The sequence below is a fragment of the Xyrauchen texanus genome, chromosome 1 (assembly GCF_025860055.1).
Source record: "Xyrauchen texanus isolate HMW12.3.18 chromosome 1, RBS_HiC_50CHRs, whole genome shotgun sequence".
Taxonomy (NCBI): domain Eukaryota; kingdom Metazoa; phylum Chordata; class Actinopteri; order Cypriniformes; family Catostomidae; genus Xyrauchen; species Xyrauchen texanus.
Window position 1 is genome coordinate 2078222 of NC_068276.1, and position 23814 is coordinate 2102035.

General features: G+C 41.0%; 3 protein-coding genes and 1 pseudogene across 3 annotated transcripts; all 4 read left to right on the forward strand.

Annotated features, from left to right (window-relative positions):
• The first annotated feature begins 2588 nt into the window (after window positions 1-2588).
• LOC127648250 (histone H1-like) lies at window positions 2589-3298 on the forward strand. Its single transcript, XM_052132839.1, has one exon. The coding sequence runs from the start codon at window positions 2671-2673 to the stop codon at window positions 3280-3282; it is 612 nt and encodes a 203-aa protein (XP_051988799.1). The 5' UTR covers window positions 2589-2670; the 3' UTR covers window positions 3283-3298.
• Window positions 3299-3931: 633 nt separating this feature from the next.
• LOC127648458 (histone H2A-like) lies at window positions 3932-4331 on the forward strand. The gene has a single exon (XM_052133140.1). The coding sequence runs from the start codon at window positions 3932-3934 to the stop codon at window positions 4316-4318; it is 387 nt and encodes a 128-aa protein (XP_051989100.1). The 3' UTR covers window positions 4319-4331.
• Window positions 4332-9219: 4888 nt separating this feature from the next.
• On the forward strand, window positions 9220-10881 carry LOC127648593 (histone H2B-like). The gene has a single exon (XM_052133257.1). The coding sequence runs from the start codon at window positions 9360-9362 to the stop codon at window positions 9732-9734; it is 375 nt and encodes a 124-aa protein (XP_051989217.1). The 5' UTR covers window positions 9220-9359; the 3' UTR covers window positions 9735-10881.
• A 1928-nt stretch (window positions 10882-12809) lies between these two features.
• On the forward strand, window positions 12810-15451 carry LOC127619944 (uncharacterized; annotated as a pseudogene).
• Window positions 15452-23814: the final 8363 nt, after the last annotated feature.

The window sequence follows — 23814 nt, forward strand, 5'->3', positions numbered from 1 at the left end:
GGAAGAGGTTGAAAAGTTGCCTTTCAACCCACAGGATTTTCTGATTGTCCTTGAAGATGAGGTGGTAATGTCTGCAAAGTCCTGGGTTAGTGCACTGGTGCTGATTTTTGGGCTACTCTATGCCCTTCACATAAGCTACCCAAAGAAGCTGACCGTGTTTTTGAGTTCATACAGAAAGTGCTGCTAAATCTTGAAGATGGGAAGGCCAGGCCGAAGTTGCTTGCACTTAAAATGAACTTCTGATTGCCTAATATGGAATCCATGCTGTTTCTGGTACCATTAGGCAATTGAGTTTGCAGTTTATAGAATTTTAAGCAGCAGTTTTTCAGTTCTCTTACGAGAGGTTCTCTCGTATTGCGTAAGCTAGCTTACGCTACGGGAAAGATTAATCTTTTCTGAGATATTGAAGCCAAAAAATTATCCTTAATTTTGTATCCATTGTCAACGCAGTGCAGCAGCTGCATACCTTGAGTGGGCTAGCTAGCGAGCTCATTGGTTGCTCTGCGGCAACTGCTGCAGCCTATAGACGAACTTGAGTGAACTTGCGTCCAATGAGAGGCGCCCGCGCGCTCACTGTATCAAAGCCCGCCAGAATGGGCGTGGCTAGAGTGCATATAAGCGTAAGTTCGTAGGCTGGAACCCTGGTTTTCATTGAATGAAGCGAAAGTCGCTTGGACATGTTATTGGACATTATTATATAACACTGCCATGTTATATAATAATTGATTTATATATTAATGGCACGTTCTACTGATATATATATTCTGTCAATAATAAACAGCTTATTTTAAGGACATTTTAGACCTGTCAAAATAATTCATTTTCTGGATGCTGATGCGTTGGGTTGATGAATGAACTATCTGACATGGCACCTATGAATCACGTGCAGGAACAGAAAATAGCTGATTGCTTAAACCGCTTGTATGATATTAATCTCAGTCGGATTGCCACAAAATATGATATAACCTTTTTTTTCTTTTTTTTTTTTATATACTAATTTTTGACTTCTTAATACCAAAACTGACATACTTTTGTGAATAGAATCCCTGAAATGATCCACTATTTTGCTCTGACAATTTTAGAGTGTGTGGTTCTGGGTTTAAAAATTGAGACTGACCTGTTAAAGGGATAGTTCAAAATCATTTACTCACTCTCGTGTTGTTCCAAACCTGTATTAGTTTTTTTCTTCTGTTGAACACAAAAGAAGATATTTTGAAGAATGTTGACTAGACAGTTGACGGTAATAATTGATTTTCATAGTATTTTTTCCCCACTATGCCAGTCAATGGTTTGATTACCAACATTCTTCAAAATATCTTCTTTTGTGTTCAACAGAAGATACTCATACAGATATGGAACAACTTGAGGGTGAGTAAATGATGACAAATGTCATTTTTGGGTGAACTATCCCTTGAACGTGTTTTACTCCAAATGTTACACAGTAGCCCAGTAAGAGAATGAGACCGTCTACCGAAATGTTATATAATAATTGATTTATATATTAATGGCATGTTCTACTGATATTTCATTTTCCTAATAAAGTTATACAAATCATTGCACTGAATTGACTTGTTAATTGTTGCTACACTCAGGCTCTTGTGGGACCCCCATTCATTTAAATGTTTTATGCTTTCTGGACATAGCATCATAAAAAAGAGGCCTGTTTTACAAAACTTTAATAATTTTCCCATAAATGTGTCATATATCACTGAAAATGGGAGAATCTCGGCTTTAATGTAGTATATGGCTCAAAGTCTGGATAATTATGTTTCAAATGTGTTGCAGTTTTAAAAATAAGCTTGTTTTTAAATTGGAATTTCTCAAAAACATGATTTTCTGAGCCTGAAATTCAGCAAATCTTTGACATAGCCTTACTCGGTCAATATTAAAGATATCACGGTTATATTTTCACATTATGAAGGATGATTTTATGTAGAAAACAGTGGACCACAAAAACAAATGACTAGCTGTGTTTTCACTGGCGGGGTCACATTTGGCTCATATTTGGTCGGTTTAATGTCAGAAATGTGAAGCTTATTATTTTATAAAAGCACTTATATTAATTCTTATGTTAAAACTCATGTATATTTGGAACTGTAAAGTTGTTTACATTGTCCTTTTCCGGTTTATTGACATTACATCGTCATATGGCACGGAGCGTGTGCTTCAATCTGCCCAAAACAACTCCTGTATGAAACAGTCCACAAGTCCCTCAGTGATGCTCATTTCATTAAAGTCATTATCAAAGTGTGTGTTGAAAACACAGAAGACGCGTTCAATCAAATATAATCATTTCTGCATGAAAATCACATCCAAATCACACGCGGTCTTTTCCAATAGCTGGTGCGCGATGTGGATTTGAAGTTTAGACATAAAACTAAAAGTTTCCTCGTCGCGTGTTTTAGTCTCCAGATAAAGCGCTGAACTCCTGCTCTGTGTTCACATTGTTTTCACTCCATTAAACTGTTTTATCGCTCCAGTTTTGCTCTAAATGTGAGAGGAGAAAACACAAGCGCGAGCGGCTCTCGGAGGCACACAGACGCTGTCACGAGCGGATTGAGTCTTTCAGGTTCTCATGAGGGTTTTAAGAGCGCAGCGCCGCTCAGTCGCTGTTCATTACTGCACTCAGTGCTCGTGTGTGTTTGTGAGATTACAGATCCGATCAGAGAGATGGCAGAAACCGCTCCAGCTGCAGCCGCCCCGCCGGCCAAATCGCCCAAGAAGAAATCTGCTGCCAAACCCAAGAAAACGGGTCCAAGCGTCGGTGATCTCATCGTCAAAACTGTGACCGCGTCCAAGGAGAGGAGCGGCGTGTCTCTCGCCGCCCTGAAGAAAGCTCTCGCCGCCGGTGGATACGATGTGGAGAAGAACAACTCCCGCGTCAAGATCGCCGTTAGGAGTCTGGTGACTAAAGGGACTCTGGTGCAGACCAAAGGGACCGGCGCCTCCGGCTCATTCAAGCTCAACAAGAAACAAGCCGAGAGCACGAAGAAACCCGCCAAGAAAGCCGCTCCTAAAGCCAAGAAGGCCGCAGTCAAGAAACCCGCCGCTGCCAAGAAGCCCAAGAGTGCCGCGGCTAAGAAACCTGCCGCCAAGAAATCTCCCAAGAAGGCGAAGAAACCAGCAGCCGCTAAAAAGGCAACGAAGAGCCCCAAAAAGGCAAAGAAACCAGCAGCCGCCAAGAAAGCAGCCAAGAGCCCCAAAAAGGCCAAAGTTGTCAAACCCAAAACGGCGAAGGCTAAAGCAGCCAAGCCTAAGAAAGCAGCTCCCAAAAAGAAGTAAATTATCTTCCGTAAAGTTTCTCCCTCAAAACGGCTCTTTTAAGAGCCACCCACTATTTCATATAAAAGAGCAACACTTTTGTATTTTATATTTATTTTGTGATGTTTTATTAGATTGGTTGTGAGGGGACACAATTGCTCCTGACTATGACTGTAATAAACCAAAACAACCAAAAGCTTAAAGCTGCATATTCAGAAAATATCAAACGTGATATTCAGTTTAAGTTTCACCCGCCTGACAAGTTGAGTGTAAAATCAGTGTTTCATAAAACTAAAATGAAGGTAATTGCACCAACATCTTGCATCTGACAACATTTTATATGAATAACTGCATCGATTGTGACTATATCACTGAAATATCAAATTTACTTCAGGTCAGATATATTTGAACATGTTATTATTATCGATATTGTCTTTTACATTAAACTGGATTTAAAACTCGTTCAGCTGGAAGTTTCTCATGAACACAGAATGTAGTGGAGAAATAAGAGGGAGGAGTTTAGAGTTCGGAGGGAAGTTCTGTGATTGGTTAGAATGTTTTACAGACTCCAGCCAATAGACGACTGACAGCCTGCTTTAAATACTGTTGACAGCGTCACACTGAGTATTGTGTTTCTACAGTGTGTTGAAGTAAGTAAAGTGAATTGAAAATGAGCGGCAGAGGTAAAACTGGCGGTAAGGCGAGAGCGAAGGCTAAGACTCGCTCATCCAGGGCGGGACTGCAGTTCCCCGTCGGCCGTGTGCACAGACTGCTCCGCAAAGGAAACTACGCTGAGCGCGTCGGCGCCGGTGCTCCTGTGTATCTGGCCGCTGTGCTCGAGTATCTCACCGCTGAGATCCTGGAGTTGGCCGGAAACGCCGCTCGGGACAACAAGAAGACCCGTATCATTCCCCGTCACCTGCAGCTGGCAGTGCGGAACGACGAGGAGTTGAACAAACTCTTGGGTGGAGTGACCATCGCTCAGGGTGGGGTGCTGCCCAACATCCAGGCTGTGCTGCTGCCCAAGAAGACCGAGAAACCCGGCAAGACCAAGTAAACGGACTGAAGTCTGTCACAAACACAAAGGCTCTTTTAAGAGCCACACACTTGAACTATGAGAGAGTGAATTGTTCTTTTCCTCAAGCAGTTCATTGGCTTTTAATTACACACTTGCATGAAATAAGTGGAAGAAAACTTCCAAATTATTGTGTGAATCAACTGCAGATTATATTCAGTTTTAAGCAGTTTCTCTAATAACTGCAACAAAGTGTGGATTGAATTACTGATGCAGTTGTGGGACCCGTGTAGTGTAAATAATCAAGTAACGTTGTGAATTCATATATAAATATATATATTAACCCAATATATGTCAATATTTTATTTTAATCTTCCCCCCAAGTACCCAAAAGCGTTAATGAATTATTTCTTATTATAATTACATCTGCTACTGCTATTACCTGCTTATTAGTTATTACAATTCATCATGCTACATTCATAATTTAAAATAAATTATAGTACTCGAGTATAAAAGCTGGACAAAGAAACGTGAGGCGTTTATTTAATGCGCATTGAGGTAAACTGAACTAACGATTTTGAGCGGGAAATTGTCGCCGCTTGTTTGAAAAGACGTGCCGCACAGTCATTGGTCAACTGTCATGCGTACACGTCCACATCAGCCAATCACACGCCTCTAAACCCTCACCACACTGAGCGCGTGATCGCACACGGCTTTAAAAGCAGCGGTGTGCCGATTATCTTCATTTACTGTGTTGAACGGAGCAGAGAATCTCGTTATCATGGCAAGAACCAAACAGACCGCTCGCAAGTCCACCGGTGGAAAAGCCCCGAGGAAGCAGCTCGCTACTAAAGCCGCCCGCAAGAGCGCCCCCGCCACCGGTGGAGTCAAGAAGCCTCATCGTTACAGGCCCGGTACCGTGGCGCTGAGAGAGATCCGCCGTTATCAGAAGTCCACTGAGCTGCTGATCCGCAAACTGCCTTTCCAGCGTCTGGTGAGAGAAATCGCTCAGGATTTCAAGACGGATCTGCGCTTCCAGAGCTCCGCCGTCATGGCCCTGCAGGAGTCCAGCGAGGCTTATTTGGTCGGTCTGTTCGAGGACACCAACTTGTGCGCAATCCACGCCAAGAGGGTCACCATCATGCCCAAAGACATCCAGCTGGCCCGCCGCATTCGCGGAGAGCGCGCTTAAGTCCACAGCGACGTCATTCACATCTGCCCCAAAGGCTCTTTTAAGAGCCACTTCATTTACCCCCAAAGAGTCGATTTTCAAGTCCATTTTGAATCATAGTAGTTGGTAGTGGTTTTTGAATTTATTAGTATGTCTTGTAGATTTTAAATTTCGAAGGAAGTTGGATTCAACACTGAGATCTTCCTTTGGCATTCTCAAATCAAGCCATTTTTTTTCTTCTGGGAAATTTAACATTCACTGTTATTGGTCACAGGGTGCCATAAACATGAGTTGTGCAGCTTCAACTGTGTAGCAAAATATGACTTCAGTTTTGTGCTTGTGCACAAGCAGCTGGCCTAAGAGACCATTTTTAATGCAAGGGAGAGTAAACATATATTTTTATTATGTTTTCAGTAACGAGTCTTCTCTCCCTATACCTGTTCCCACCACAAGGCCGTGCAGTGTCGGTATACATTATTCTATCTCTTCACCTGCATTAGGACTGTCCCATGACACAAAGTGAAGGCCAGTAGCTGAAAGCAAAGATGTGTAAATGCCTCTGTTCAAATTAATTGTATGTCCCATGTATATTATTTACATATCTGCAAAAATGTGGAAGAGAGCTTGTCTGGGTTACTGTTGGTGTTTGCACTCCACTATTACAATATTCAATTGTGGCATTTCTATGAAGCCTTTAAGCATATATACAGCTGCCAGGTTATTAGGTACAACAGTCCTGCAGTAAATCCTGCCTTCATGAAGGGTGCAATGTTCAGTTTTTGTTGTGTAGAAGCATTGATTAAACTCTGTGATTATTTTGGAGGAATACGAGTGCGGTTTCTGAATATCACATACCTTATTGCTTTTTGGATCATTTGTAGATAACTGGCTTGCCAAGTCATCAATGTCAGTCTCCCATGGCTTCAAATGGCAAATATGTCAATAAATTGGCTATCTGCAGTTATATACTTTCTTTTTACTATGATCAGCCATGTTGTCTAGTTGAGTTACCATTCATTGAAATTAGGTGTACTAATATGGTCTTGTTCTAAATGTTGCTAACTTTAACAAATCTAATCACAGAAGATATGTTTGTTAACGAATGCCAATAACTGCAAGTAATTTGGGGTAAGTGTAGGCCAACATCTGGTTATGGAAGCTAGTGAAGTCACGTTAAATGACTGCAATTAGAATCTAACCAGCTATTATCAAAATATAAACATTGACTAGATTCATGAAGGCTAATGCGTTAAAATGTAAAAAAGAAAACCGCGGTCATTTCATGAACATACCAGCGAGTGTGCTTGAGAAACACTGAAAACTGAAACTGGTTCAGTGTTTGGGCCTCACTTCCGCATTCTCAGTTTACCACAGAAGTCTATGGCAGTGTCTTCTTGTTTCCGGCAGACTAGATGCATCTATGGCGTATTGCTGCCCTCTACTGTTCGTTATTCACATATTAATGGTGATTGCCTATATCCTTTTGTATAATCCAGTTTCATGTAGGTACTCGATCAGTTTCTTCATTTTGTTCCAACTATCCAAATGATGTAGCGTGCGTAGGCTAAATGTAGTTTCTCCAATTGCTCCCAGGTCTCTGAACAATTTCCTCCGTTGACGAGATCAAGTAGATCAGGTCTGGATTTAGTTTTAGTATCTTTAATTGTAACTAAAGTTGCTGCCGAGTCACTACATATGACTGAATGCTTCTGTTATTATCTTCATCCCACCTTAATGCCCAGAGAACTGCCACCATCTCTGCTGTGAAGACTTATGACAATGTCGCAACCACCGATCTATATATATATAACCGGATTGCTCATGACGTCACAACAGTGAAGCTGCTGCTACTGTTCCTATGGGTCTCATTGGGAAATCTGTTTTGGTGAGTAATTTTATTTGGACTCTCGTTTCCCCCCCCTGCTTATTGTAAGTGTGAGCGTGTTATGTTACTCTTTATTGCAGCAGCATTACGTTCAGCATGTTACTTCATTAGAAACAAGTTGAAGAAACTGAGGTAAGATATCAGTTGACATTTTCAAACATATGTTTTGCAGCTTTAAAGTTGTTATTCCGGATACATGATTATGCTGTGTAACTTTTGTTTACGTTGAACATTCATTGTGGTTATTTTCTTCGGCTAAATGAATATAAATAACCACATGAATAAGAATATAACTCACTTTTGTTCAAGTTGAATATCTACTTGCAGATCAACACAACTGATGAATATAATGTGCATTAATTGTGTGTGATTTGTTCTTTTGCAGTGCAGGCCTGAATATGGCCCAACTCACATCATTTCTAATCATTGGAATTGACGAGGAGCACATGGATATTGTAGAAGTAAGTTTTCAGCTTGGATTTCAATAATCATCCAACTGAATGTTAGGAAATACCGGAATTGGTTTGCAACAGGAGGAAAATCTGTATGAGGAGTCAGTTGTCAGCCGGGCTTCACTGCAGAGCTGTTTTAACAGGAAGAGACACAAAAAAATATGATACTATCAGTTTTTTATTTGCAATGAAGATACTTTTGCAACATGCAGTTTAAAGCAATAGTCTTATCAAATGACTGTTTCTGATAATTTTAACTTTTAATGTTAATAGAAAAGTTGACCCAAAAACATATATTCAACCTCGTGTTCTTCCAAATACATGTAACTTTCTTTAGCAAAAAAAAGGTATTTTGTTGTTAAATCCATTTGCAGATTTGTCCCCACATATTTTTCAACGGCTCTGGGTCAAACATGTGAACTGTGACAAAAACTGGACGTTGGCTCCGCCTTCAGTGAGGTGTTTCTACTAGGTCCTGTAGGCAAATGTAAAGCCTGTAATCCGCATATTCCTTCCTCATTTACGATTGTTCGTCGAACTGAACTCATCATGTCTGGAAGAGGTAAAGGTGGTAAAGGACTCGGGAAAGGAGGCGCTAAGCGTCACCGCAAAGTGTTGCGTGATAACATCCAGGGAATCACCAAACCCGCCATCCGTCGTCTCGCTCGCCGCGGCGGTGTCAAGCGTATCTCCGGTCTGATCTACGAGGAGACTCGCGGTGTGTTGAAGGTGTTTCTGGAGAACGTGATCCGTGATGCCGTCACCTACACCGAGCACGCCAAGAGAAAGACCGTCACTGCCATGGACGTTGTGTACGCGCTGAAACGACAGGGACGAACTCTGTACGGCTTCGGAGGATAAACGTCTTTATTCTCATCAGATAAACCCAACGGCTCTTTTAAGAGCCACACACACACTCACACGAAGAGTCAATGTCTGAACTAGTATTTTATCTCTTATACCAAAACCGATTCCCAAAGTCTGTGCTGTTACTGTGTCATGGTTTAGTTTGTGTTAACTTAAATTACGTTTTAACTACCTTCAAATTATTTTAACTATCTTTAATATGTTAGGCATGAAAAACAAATGCTACCAAAAATACAAACGGATGTGAGGATGCAGGACATTCGAAAAGATACATTGTAAATGTGTTCAGGTAAAGGTGATGGTTTTATAGTAAAAGGTTTCTTTATGTCTCGATCATTGAAGTGTTGGGGGAAATAATCATTATCTGTGCACAATGTTTAATAAAGAACCACTTCAATAATACAATTTGTAAATAAGCAAAATGAGCGGGAAAACTGAACAAAGGAAACCAACTGAATCTTGTGGGGGTTGGTGATTTTCAAACATGAGGTGATAAGTGGGACTTGCATGTGGAAGCCTCTGATTGGCTCTTATTCCTTCCCATCAAACTTGTAGCTGTCCAATGAAATCATATAGTGGGTGTGGCCAATGAAAACACGCAATCAGAGTGCGCATTGACTGCTTGGTAAATTAGCATAGACGAGGGGATAAATTGTCTGTGCTTTTCTCGGTGTTCACTGACTCTTCAGTTTGACTCGTTGATTCATAATGCCTGAACCTGCGAAGTCCGCTCCGAAGAAGGGATCCAAGAAGGCCGTCACGAAGGTCGCCGGTAAGGGAGGAAAGAAGCGCAGAAAGTCCAGGAAGGAGAGTTACGCTATCTACGTGTACAAAGTCCTGAAGCAGGTCCATCCTGACACCGGGATCTCCTCCAAGGCGATGGGCATCATGAACTCCTTCGTCAACGACATCTTCGAGCGCATCGCCGGTGAGTCGTCTCGTCTCGCTCACTACAACAAGCGCTCCACCATCACATCGAGAGAGATCCAGACCGCCGTGCGTCTGCTGCTGCCCGGTGAACTGGCCAAACACGCCGTGTCTGAGGGCACAAAGGCCGTCACCAAGTACACCAGCTCCAAGTAAAGTGAAGCTCCAGCTGCACCCAAAGGCTCTTTTAAGAGCCACCCATGAGCTCATTTAAAAGGGTTTATTGTTCTAGGACACAAGGAAGTTTATAAACCGGTTTGTTTTCAGCCAGAAATCAGACAGAGGACAATATTTCTATCAAGTTTTTATTTGTAATGGATTATAAATAATTAACTGGTAAAGAAGCTTTTTTTTTTGTTGTTTAATGTTAATCTACAATATTCTTTAAAACGGATCTGAATATATTCAAATATATCTCCTGATCCTCCTGTAATTATTGTTTTATTGTTTCTTTGTGGGGGGGCTTGTGACTTTAATAAACTGTGTTTATTTGTTAAAAGTGTTTATTTAGAGAGAGGTGTTAGAAAATGCCCAACCATTAGAAACAAACCAAACACATGGGAACAAAACACTGACACTTGATGAAAAAGAATCAACAAGAATTCATGCAAGCTGCTGTGAGTTTAGTTTGCTTGATTTCCACAGAGCAGTTTGTTTACACGCATTGTGAATAAATTAATCCAGCAATGAAAGCAGCATTACTTAATTCCACACTTGTGTGGCTGAATATTTTACAATACAGGTGACTGGTGAAATTGGGCATTTTCAGCCACTGTGGCTGATGGGCAAAAAAAGTTTGTGTCCTTTTACCCCAGTGTTATCTATGAAACCTGCATCTTTCTGTTTTCCTGCTCCAGTTTTCCTTTGATCTACTGATGATCTACCACCATCACTTAAGAATTTATTTTACCCAAGTTATGAGATAGCTGTATGAATTGAATGTGGTGACATAAAAAAGCATGAGTGCGCCTTTCTATTGCATTCGCTAGATGTACTCAAACACATTGACTCGTTCAGTCCGATTCATGACTTAATGACTCAAAAACAGTGATTCACCAGCTCATGAGATCTCGTTTTGAATCAGTTTGACAAATTCTTCAGTGAATGAACTTCCTGAATTACTCGAAAGGGCAGAATGAATGTGAAGATGCTCTCAGTCATGTCGAAATGTTTAGTGTACAAAGTTGATCAAATATGATAATATATGAGAAAACTTTGTTAAAGATAATTAATATTGTTTAAACTTACACTCTAATAAATAAATCCGTAAAATAACAAAGTACTGGCAGATGATTTCCTGGACTTTGTACCGTAATTAAAAAAACATAATTTTTCTGTTAATTGATAGTGTGCTCACAGTAAAAAAGCAGGACATTTTCTATTATTTAATAGTGTATCTATACAGTAAAAAACAGAACACTTCCTGTTATTACAGTATAAAACTGCAAATATTAAATAAATCCATAAAATAACATCTGGCATCTCATTACCCTGACTTTGTCCTGTAATTAAAAAAATTAAACATCTGTTAATTTATGTTTTACCTACAGATAATAAAACAAAAATATTTTTGGTCAATATTATACCAACAGCAATACAATTGAAACTTTTCTGTTAGTGAACTGTGTACCTTCAGTGATTTTTTTTTAAATTAAATTATAGATAAAAATCAATAAAATTCATCAAAGTTTTAGATGAGTGACTAGTTTGGATCAAAATGGCCCATTGCAGAGTTTCACATAACTGAAACACCCATAAAAAAAATTCAACATGAAACTTCATGAAATCCTCAACAGTTGGGGTTTAAGCATGAAAAACTGCAAATGAACAATTTCATGGGTCAAATAAAAATGCAACACAGTTCAGGAATAGAGTGAATATCAACAGGAGGTTTCGAAAGTACACAATTATTGAACAGTTTAGGCATAGAAATAAGACTTAACCAAGCCTATAAAGGAGGTTATGTTGAGTAAACCCTTGTAAGGTTAAACGGTTACACAAAAAGGCAGAAAATGGCAAGAAATCTGAGTCCTTTTAAAAAGGGATCCAGAGAGAATGGCAGCTGTTGCGTTGTTGTAGAAAGGTCAGGGTCCTGCTCATGGGTGTGTTGTCTGCTCTAATGTGTGTGTTCATGAGTGTATGTTTGTCATATTAATACAGAACACTGTCAATGCAGAATCCACCCACTGAATCCAGAGGGATCATTCTCAAAAATGATTGCATCACTATTGATCTAATTACTCCAAAAATGGCAAAGGCGCTGGTCCACTGTTCGTAATTGATTTCCTTTTTTCATCCGAGCACCAGTGCTGTAACTAAACACTACAGGACGTCTCTCTACAGCAGTCACGTCATATTGGTTTGATGACTGGGGCTCATGTTCCTTTATCACATGTGTAGTTCTATGGCTGTAAAACAAAAACTTAATATTTCTATTAATACAAACTAATATTACACTTCCAACTATGGTCATTTCTTGTGTGTCAGAGATGCAATTAGAGAGAGTTGGGGAGAAAGATATCAACAGAGAGAGAGACAGTGTGAGAACAAAAGGGGAGTGTGTAATGATGTTCAGCACATAGAAGAGGCTGAACAAATAGCTGACAGCAACCTGCTATAATATAAAATAGCTGATGTTTTGGTTAACGGTGACTTCGTCCACTGATACTTTGTATCTTCCTTTATCTGCAAAATGTAAAAGAGGATATGACTCTGAAAGTCTTAGCACATCCATTATAAGGACATGTCACTTAAGATGAGCTACAAGACCTTTTATATTTCCACACTCTTTGTCACAAAACTCCCAAGAACACTTCAACTGCACAGATATGTTACGATTGAAAGACCGCTTCCTCTCCTCATGGTGAATTCTGGACAAGAGCACATTAAAAAAATTGCCCGGTTAATGTTTCTATGGGTCATGCAATGCTTTACATAGTCAGAAACTAAGGGACTTTTAAACTCACTGATACCACAATGAAATATCATAGTGAGAGCAAGCAAGCACAAAACAGAAAGATACGTTCTCACTAGTTTAGCGATATGCAACGAAAATTCACATTGTGAATTCATCGTATTTTACATGACAAACCAAGACAACATATCATTTCAAACTACTATTAATTGCAAAAAACAGTCACTTCTTAAATTGAAGTGTTAATTTTTTCATAAAATTACTTACCGGATAAAATGTCGTACTCACTGATCTAGATCTTTAGTTTTACTGCGATAATGGCCACCAAAATTGTTCGGAGCAGAGATCAAGGTCCTATAATGCCCCACGAAAATGTAAATAAACGGAAAAACACCTGAGAATCACGTGCTACGGACAATTTCTGATTAAATATACAGTCATACAACTGTTATTACACAGATATTTCTTACAGTGTCAGAAAAGTTCAGAAATCAATATTTGGTTGAATATTCCAGATTTTAAATCACAGCTTTCATGTGTCTTGATACACTCTAAAATATGCTGGGTTGAAAAGAACCAAATTTGGGTTGTTTTGCAACCCACAGTTGGGTCAAATATGGACAAACCCAACCGTGGGTTATTTTAACCTAACATGTTGGTTTGTACAACCAACCCAACTCTATGGGTTGATTGTCTAACACATCTTATGGGTAGTGATCATTTTTTGCTGGGTTACAACAACCCTGTTATAGGTAATGTGTTTCAAGCTGTTTATAAAGGGTTTGAAAGGACCATATCAGTATTTTCTGCAGTTTTTGTGAATTTATAACTCGGGTGTACATTGCATTTCTGTAGAGAATATGTCATAGTTTTATATTTCACTACCTTCACTTATTGTAACTATCCACCTTATTCTGCTCTAAACAATGCGCGCTGCCATGACGACGACGCCGGTTGTCAACTTCCGGTTCGTAGCGATTGACCAGTAAGTTACTAGCAGTGAGAGAATGAGTTCAGGTTCCACATGTGCTGTTGTTGGTTGTTTTAACAATTCAAAGAAGCTAAAAAAACTTTTTAGAAACTGAGTGCTTCGATCATATGATTAGAATGAGAGAATGCCCTTGTCCGGTTCTGTATCAGCTACATTCAATGCCAGAGAGTAGACGTTTAGAGTGGTTAGCTGCGCTAAAACTGAAACATCCACCGAAAAAGGTGTATGTCTGCTTGCACCATTTTGTTGACAAACGCCCCACGGATGACCATCCCAACCCAGAATTATACCTCGGATATGACAGACCAGTGGTGAAGAAGAGACGTGCAATTTTTTGTGTCGAAGCGACAGGTAAGCCACTTTTAATGTTGAATTCTGTAGCTGGTTAGCGATAGCACCACTTCACAGCTAACCTAGTTAACGTTAGCTACCTCCGGTTGTTTACATTTTACGAGCTCTACCGGCCTGCTACAAAAATATTTATGTTATCTGTGGGCAGCCTAACCTATATTTTTATGAAAAATATGCCCATTATGAGTAAATGTGTTTACATTTTTACGAGCTCCACCGGCCTGAAATATTCGTGTTATCTGTGGGCAGTTTAACCTACAGTTTTTTTTTTAGACAATATGACATTTATGAGTAAATATGTTAAAAACATGGCCATTAATGGTTTATGCCTTTGTCCACTAAATATTACTGTAGATTTAATGCTATGAGTGCTATCGTAATGTGGGCCAGGTAGTTAGCCTGAGTGAGGAAGAGCTTTCATCACCATTTATCATAAGCTTTTACTGTAATGTTGTCAGTGTGAGAAACATGGACAGAGGTTTAACATGTAGCCTATGTGCTCTTTTTTTTTTACAGCAACTGCAGAAGTGACAGACCAGGAGGATGAGGGCATACCTGAGGTGCCACAACCATCATACAGCACTATTTCCACCCAGTGGGAAGATCCATCGCTTTGGGACCACAACTATGGTGAACAGCAGGGTGTTGACGAGACAGCCAAAGATGCCACAACACAAACTGAAGATTTCAGCTACTCCATGCTTCAGAGTGATGCCGATTCGTTCCTCTACACTGGTGTCTCACTGGAAACCTTCAACTTTCTTGTTTCCACCTTAGATGGATTTGCTGAAAGGGCTTTTGTTTTGTCAGTGCGAGATCAGATACTAATGACACTGATAAAGTTTAAATTAAATCGTGTGCTGGGTGACCTTGGTAGGCAGTTTCATGTGTCTCAGAGTGTTGCCAGTAAGGTTATCTCATTCTGGATTGATAAAATGGAGGAGGTCTTGCGCCCTCTTATTATCTGGCTCCCAAAAGAAACCATTAAGGCCACTATGCCAACTGCATTCAATAAGTTTTTTTCTCAACACTACCTGTGTCATTGACTGCAGCGAAAGTTTGTTACAGAAGGCGAAAAATCTTGACTCTAGAGGGGAGTCCTACAGCCATTACTACTCGCACAACACAATCAAATACCTTGTTGCTGTTGCCCCATGTGGTTTAATCATGTTTATTTCAATTGGATATGGAGGACGTGCCAGTGACAAATATATCACAATGAACTCTGGTATCTTGGACTATTTAAAGCCTGGAGACGGAGTCATGGCAGATTGTGGGTTCTTGGTTTGTGATTTACTGTTTGAAAAAAGGGTCAAATTGGTTTTGCCTGCTTTCTGCTTTTTTTTGGGTGCTCAGCTAACTGAGGAACAAGTCACAGCATCTCGCAGGATTGCAAATGTTCGGATTCATGTTGAGAGGGCAATCAGGCGACTTAAAGTATACAAGATCTTGTCTCAAGTAATACCAATTAACATGACCCCCAAAATTGAAAAAATCCTCAGAATCTGTGCGGCCCTCGCCAACTTAAGGGGTGATCTCATCCGTGAGTGATAAGTGACAACAGTGGTGTTCTGAGGTTGTAGTTTCATCTGCGCAGACACACACACACACACACACACACACACACACTTTACACATCTACATAAATTGCTCCTGTATATTTCATATTGATATCATATCGCTGCCTTTTTTATTTTTTGACTGTTTATATTTACTCTTTGTATGAAATTTGGCCTGAAATGGTTTTGGATAGCCATATGTTAAGGTTGTATCAGCGATTTCAGGCCCAAAAAAGGCCGAAACATAAATGATCACATTCATCTAATCTTTCCTAACGATCCGCTAGCTGCCCGCCCCATAAGCATGCCGTCCAAAAACGCGTCTCTGTAGGCAGCCTAGGCTCTGAAATCTGCACACAAATCACCGACAGGGGGTGTGTGTTGTGAGGTTTTGCGCTCGTGCACGGCTGCACGCAAAGTCGGAGCTAAACCTCACAACACCCACCCCCTGTCGGTGACTGGTTGGAACAATATTTATTTTGGTTTTGGTGGTTGGTGAAACCAATTGTTTTTGTGTGCAGATTTCAGAGCCTATGCTGCCTAGAGAGACGCGTTTTTGGATGGCATGCTTATGGGGCGGGCGGCTAGCGGATCGTTAGGAAAGATTAGAAGAATGTGATCATTTATTTTTGGGCCTGAAATCGCTGATACAACCTTTAATTAAAAAAATCTTGTATAATATGACTTGCTGATTTTTGTTTTTTTTTGTATTTATATGATATTTGTATTTTTGTAATTGATTTTTTGCCATGAAAATAGCTTTGAATGCTGATATGGCATTAAATAAAATCTGAATCTGTATGAAATTTGTTGTTATTATTTGAGTTTGTGTACAATAGATTTTATTAGATTTGCATACAATTTTACATGAACAACATTATGTATTTATAAATATTCACTTATGTACAACAATACTTATGCTCAGCATTTTTAAATGTACAAAATTGTTTGGTAAAAAAATGAGTTTTCATACTGTTAACCGCAGCAGCACCTAACAGTTGTTTTGTGATTTGAACAAAATGTTTCTGAGGGATATTTTCTATGAATTCATTATGCTCATGTATCTATTCTGCAGTTTCAGTCGCTGACCAACAAATTCATCCATAAGCTGGGGCAACATTGTTGAGAAATAAAATCTCTTCAGATGTCCTACCCTCTCCAGAACATAGGGCTCATCAAATGGTACAGTGAACATAACTGTGTCATTTGGGCTCCAGATAAACAATTTGGCCATCTTCAGACCGGCACAAAACATGCCTAATTGTACCTGCATGTAATATCCTCAGCTACCTGTTTTCTGAAGTTGTGGTACTCCATCTACTAGCTTGATATCACTGCAGTTATGGTCAAGTTGATCCAGGAGGGTAGAATGGATTTTACTTGGGACGGGACATTTTATTTAGAGTAGGACAGAAGAGTCAATTACCCCATCTGGGCTGGCTGATAACCATGGCTCTGTGACACTAACAACGATGCCCCTATGTGTAATACTCATGCCTTGCTCTCGAAGTGCACTACCAGCAACCGCCTCATTGTCCTTACCATAATTTGTGGCATAGTTGCCACGAAAGGATGGATACAGGTGCTCTGCCATAAACTTATCAGGATTGGTGGATGCTCTAGAAGGAACCTTTTTAGCTGAACTTGCAGTTATTCTCAATTTTCTTGCATTGTGCCACAAATCGGAAGAACTCTGCTCCCTTGTTTCAGATTCTAAAGTAGAAGCCTGTGCACTGCTCACTTGAACATACAACTCATAGAAACTTTTACATGTCTCACATGTGAGATCAGAACCGGCATGAGTTTGATGGGGTCTCAAAAATCTTGCATCTACTGCAGTATTTGCAAGACTACAGGGTTCCACTACTGGTTTTACACTGTAACACTTGCCCAATAGACTATTTTTTAATGGGAAAAGTGGCTTTGTTGGGTCTTTGTCTACATTATTTATAAATTCTGCATGTGACATATATTGTGGGGTGTTTGGTAGTGGCTGAGCATCTGACACACTAATGCTAAATTCATCTCCTGCTCTGTGGTGGCTGAAGTTTATATCCCTGCATTCCACCTGCGCTGCTCATCTGTACATGCAAGCCCTGTCTTTCTGGAAGTAACTGCATTCTCAACCTGTCATGAGCACATTCACCTAATACGTTACCAGAATCTGATCTATATGCTTTTGCCATGTGTTTCAGATTGTGTCATCCCCACATCGCTAAACTAACATTAAATCGAAAAAAAACATTCATCAAATGTGATCTGATCACGTTATTTTTTTATTTAATCACAGTTAAAAACAAAATTAACTTTTTTTCTTTTCTTCATACCTTCCAAAGGATAGCTGCTGCATGACTGCACGATCTCCCTAATCCAGCAATACATGAACATCCGACAGTCTCAATCACCCCCGACTGCTGCAGCATAACCCAAGCAATAAGCTTAGGCTGGTTAGCACTTTGACTCCTGTCTACCTCTGCTTTCAAAAATACATAGTCTCCGTGCTTCAGCAAAGAAATGCGCCCGACTTTATTACTAAAGAAGTAATTGAAGACCTCGGTGCTTTTGTAATTTCGCATCTCCTCACAATCTACACCCTCAGAAAAAATAAAATAATTAATAATGTCAATATGGCTAACTCCTGGCCAGAGCTTCATGTCATCCACCCAACCTGTCAATTTTGAGGGATGTGGCACTCTGATATGGTCGCCTTCACGATCTTTTGTGATTTCATCAGCGGTGTGTAGCCACCTACTACTTCCCATCTTGACAGAACAATTATCTTATACTTTAATAACTACAATCTATCACCGTAGCCTTTACGCTAGTGCTAGCATTCTATGTAAACAAACACTTCAACCGGAAGTAGAAAACAGTTTAGTCAGTTGAACCCGCTATGAATCATGGGAAATAGAACGGGCGAAGAATAAGGTGGATATACAGACAAAAAATAGAAAGCATACTTCAATGAGAAAGCATAAGTATATTTTAATTCTCAATGAACAATAAAACAGCATATAAACAATTTCAATTCATCCAATTTCTGTTCACAAATCCTTAAAATTTCATAAATGGTTTGTTTCAAAAGTACATAAACATTACAACAATACAGTTAACAAGAGTGGCACAAGAACACAGTGGAACGAGCATAAAAAACACATTATCAGCTAACAAATGTTGTGCTTAGCAAGACAAATAACCATGCAGCAGTCTTATTGAAGATGATTCTGTTCCTGGGAGTTTGTAGACAACGGTCTGCAGAAACTCCCACACTGGTGCTTTGGGAAATGAATGTCCAAAACATAAAAAAGTTTAAAGCATATGTCCACAGCACCAAGGAGAGTGTTTTGCTGTAGTGCCTGTCTGCCAACAACAACAAAGGCTTGATGGCACTGACTGGTGTCTCTGAGGCAAAGGACAAAGGGGAAGGGTTTAGCAATCTCAGCCTCCCCAAGTATTCAACCATGTTGGTCCCAATCTGTTAAAAACAGAATAAAAACGTAGAATGCATGAGAACATGCTACACACTATACATGATTGATGCAGCATTATTATACAAAATCAATCATCAGCTGACTCAAATTACCTTCTACTTTAATTTGCATAAACAGTCTTTTTTCCATCAACTTGTCCATGATTCCATATAACCAGTCTCTTCATGCCATTAACTCCCTCTGTCATTTCAGATCCTGCCACTTCCCCATACCCTGCAGTAACCCCAGTTTTCCTGCTCCCTGCACCACCTGATCTCACCTATCTGCACACCTGTCTCTCATTTCCGAATGACCACCATCTTGTTTATAGTTCTGTCTGTCTATTGGTTTTCTTGTTTTACCCAATGTCTGTGCATTTAAGCCCTCATGTTTACCATTGTCTCTGGTCAAGTATTGTTGATATAACCTTGTTTGCTAAGTCTACTTTAGTGAAGTCTATGTTCATGTTCATGTTTAGTTCAGTTTATGTCTATAGATAGGGTTTTGGATTTTACGTATTTCATTAAACTCCACTTGTGCTCTTGATCTTCATGTCATTGTCTTCTTCATTGCCAGTGCAGATACATATAACGGGTTTGCTTTTGACGCAACGTGATAAGGTGTGTATTGACTTTGAACTAAATGACTCACGTAAGTCACATATTTCAGACTAAAATGTTGAATTGACCAAAGGGGACATTTGAATCAATCAAGAAGCAGAAAGAAACAGAATAACAAACTTAATCACGATCCAGTGGTTATTACAATCTAGCAAACCAAAGCTGACGAAGCTAGCGTTACTTTTAATAACAGGTAATGTCATGTGAATTGTCCTAATTTGCATACTTTTGAATGTTTTCAAATGAAACAAAAATGGTTTTATAGATAAATATGTATTGATACAAACCTTGTTTCTCCAAACAAATCCAACAATTTGTCCTCTCTGAAAGCAGCTCCCTCCTGAGGCGATTCAAAAAGCTTGCATCAGTTAACTAAAGTGTTGAAATGATTTAAGGCAGGAGCTGATGCGTCGGGGTGGGGGGAGGGGTGCACTGTTTCAACTGTCAATGAAAATGACCCAACCTCTAACCCAGTGACTGGGTTACACAAAAACTACACAAAAAGACCACCCTGTTTGGGTAGAAAAAATAACTCTGCATTTTTTAGAATGCATGCTGTTGGGTGACTTTATGCCACTCATGGTGCAAAAATTCAAGCAGATTGGCTTTGATTGATGGCTTGTGTCCATCCATCATCCTATTGATCACATTCCAGAGATTTTCAATGGGGTTCAGGTCTGGAGATTGGGCTGGCCATGACAGGGTCTTGATCTGGTGGTCCTCCATCCACACATTGATTGACCTGTCTGTGTGACATGGAGCATTGTCCTGCTGGAAAAAAAACAATCCTCAGAGTTGGGGAACATTGTTAGAGCAGAAGGAAGTATGTTTTCTTTCCGGATAACCTTGTACGTGGCTTGATTCTTGAGTCCATAACAAAGACGAATTTGCACAAGGATGATTTGGGAGTGCTTCTGCAAGTTTCTTTGTTCTCCAACAATGTCTTGTAAAGAGTTTTGTTATGAGCAGCAAGTCCTCCAAGGGACAGTCAGGAGTTGTTTGGCAGGACTGAATGTTGGCATAATGTCCAATTCAAAGTCTCTTAGTGATGCTCCACCAGAACATATGTATATTAGATCACTTTACACCAAATGGTAAAATAGTGTTATACCAATAAAACACTCTGAAAAAACAAGAAAGAAAATGAAGAAAAACATTTTCTGAGCTAATTGAAACACAGAAAGAGAAATACTGTTAAACAACATAATTCATTCTATGAATGTTGCTAAACTCTGAGCAGCTGGTAAAGCAAATTTTATGATATTCGTGCCTTTCATAACTTAGACATTCATGTTGTTCTTTCAAGTATTATGTAACGTATCTGGCAGGCAATGACTCAGCAGACGATGTTGTGATGAGGAACCCAGGTGCATTTTATTTACATAAGTGTTCTCCTAAAACCCTAATTAAAAACATGAACATAAACATGAAATAGACTTGTCTATAGCTTGACTTGACCTTGACTTGAATGAACCATGACATGGCATTACATCAACAATACTCAACCAGGGACAATGGCAAACATGAGGGCATAAATACATGACATGGTGGAACATAAACCAATGATAAAACTGAACACTAAACAATATAATTATACAATAAACACAATACACATGAATATGGAGGGAAAACAGGACATCACATGACTAGACAAGGAAACAGGAACTCAACTTTTCAAAATAAAAGACATGGAATCAAGACAAGAACAAAAACGTCTCGGGTTACATGTTTAACCCTTGTTCCCTGAAAAAAGCGGAACGAGATGCTGCGCTGCTAAGCGCTATGGGGAACAATCCTAGTTGTGACCGAGCTGTGAATAATGTGTGTAACACATCAATGAACATTGACCGGAATTTATAGCCTCGGCTGATGTAATCATTAGATGCACCTGAGGCCAGGCTATAAATGGATGCGTCACCAGGTGTCGTCGTCAGATACTTCTTTTTGAAGAGCAGTCCTGGGACGTCCCAGTGCGGCAAAGAAGCACAGCATCTCGCTCCACTTTTTTCAGGGAACAAGGGTTACACATGTAACCCGAGATGTTCCCTTTACAAAAAGCTTCACTATGATGCTGCGCTGCTAAGCGCTATGGGGAACACAATACCCACGCCGCCGCAATGGGGGCTGTCCGGACCCCTTCTGTTGTGCAGTGTACTCACAAAAACGCGAGAGGTCTCAGACATGAGCTTGAGATGTCGACTCAAGGGCATATTTTGATGAATGTGCGCGGAGAGGACCAGCCTGCCGCTTCACAAACTTGTTCAGGCATGAGCGGAGATATTGACACAAGGGCATAAGAGCCCGGAGTGCAGAACATCCAAACTATAAAAGTCCAATGAATGTGTGTAGAGAGGATAATAATAATGAGGATGCCTCTTAGAGGGCAACCCGCCCACCAACCGTGGCAAGCCGCAGTGGCCACATAGAACCTGGCAGTGGCGAGGCAAGTGCCCGCTGACAGTTCTTTCTACAGAAAATCCAGAACTGAAGCAAACTGGCAGTTAGCTGGTTCTGTAATATGAACTTTAGTAGAAGGAAACGCATGCAGGCACATTTGTGCTATGTATGCGTCACCACGATCGGGGGGGGGGGGGCTGGGCGACTCAGGGAGAAGTAGAGGAGAAATTGCGCTATCTTCTGCCCTGAAAAATGTACCCAGATCAGCTCCAAGTGGAGGGAGCCCTTGCACTTGAAATGGTCTTGATAACCTCAAGATAAAACCCTGTGAACCTCATTTGGTACCCTTAGGGGCTAGACATGAAAGGTTTCACAATTCGGGCCAAGGATGAGAAGGCCCTCCCTGTTCGAAATCGCCCAAGGCGAGCCGTCGAGGAGAGGTATTAACTCAGAGAAACATATCCTGTTCGGCCAGCGCAGCACCATTAAAAGGAGGCAAGACCCTTGCTGGTGAACATTGCCAAGACTCCCGGGAGCAGAGAAACCGGGGAAAGAAACGCATACAGATGCATTTTGGGTCATGTATGTGTCTTAACGTCCAGACCCAAGGGGGCTGGGTGATTTCAGAGAGAACTAGAGGAGACATTGTGCTATTTATAGAGGCGAAGAGGTCCTCTTCTGCCCTAAGATCTCACCCAAACTTGTTCCAAGTGGAAAAGCTCGGCATTTAAAAAGGTCTCGATAACCTCAGGAGAAAGCCCTGTGTCCCTCAGTTGGTACCCTTAGGGGCCAAACATGAAAGATTCCACAATTCGGGGCAGGGATGAAATATTGCCCTGTTGAAAGTCAATGCCCTGTATTGACTTTCATGAAGACGCGAGGGGACAGAGACATGCCGAAGGGGAGGACTTTGTACTGATACGCCTGGCTGTCGAACACAAACTGTAGGAAGGGTCGTGTCGAGGCAGAATTGAGACATGAAAGTACGCGTCCTTCAGATCTACCGCTGCGAACCAATCTAAATGCTGGACACAAGTTAAGATGTGTTTTTGCATGTGCATTTTGAACGGGAGTTTGTATAAGGCTAGGTTGAAAACTCACAAGTCCAAGATCGGTTGTAAGCCACCACCTTTCTTGGGTACGATAAAGTAAAGGCTGTAGAAACCCTTCTTCATCTCGATTGGAGGGACAGGCTCTATCGCGGCTTTGAGTAGAAGAGTAGCAATTTCCGCGCGCAGGGATTTGGCATGTTTGCCGTGTACTGCAGAGAAGCGGATGCCCGTGAAGGGGGGCCGGGTCTGGCAAACTGAATTGCGTAACCGAGTGGAATGGTCCGGGCCAGCCAGCTTGACGGATTTGGAAGTGAAAGCCATGCATCCAAGCTCCATGCTAGGGGCACCAAAGGGGCAATTATTTTTGACCGGCACCGTACCCAGCGAGGCGGAGCAGGTAGTATGGCATTGGGATGCGCGGATGCGTTTTGAGGCTCTAGTGCTGAAAAAAGACTCGAAGCACTTACCTTGTTCCGCACTCGGCCATCGCCTGCCCGAGTGACTGCGCTGTGACCTTCGTGGCTCAGATCTTTTAGTGCCTTGGCCTGGTGGACTTGCAGGAGCGCCATGGCAAGCAGGGCGGAAGCTGCATGTCTGGCTGCGCTGTAGGCTTTGGCCGTCAGTGTTGTCCTACAGGCCTTGGAGGGGAGTACAGGGCGACCCCGCCAGGTGGTAGGGTTTTCGGGGCATAGGTGGAGCAAAAAAGACCTATCCACCTGAGGAATCGCCTTGTACCCGTGGGCCGCTCTGCCGTCGAGGGTATCGAGAGCAGATGAGCGAATGGTTTTGTGATGTGTGGTGAGGGATGCCGTCCTTGCAGACGTCAGCTCATCATGCACTTCTGGGAAAAATGGGACCGGGGGGGCAGTAGAACCAAGCCCT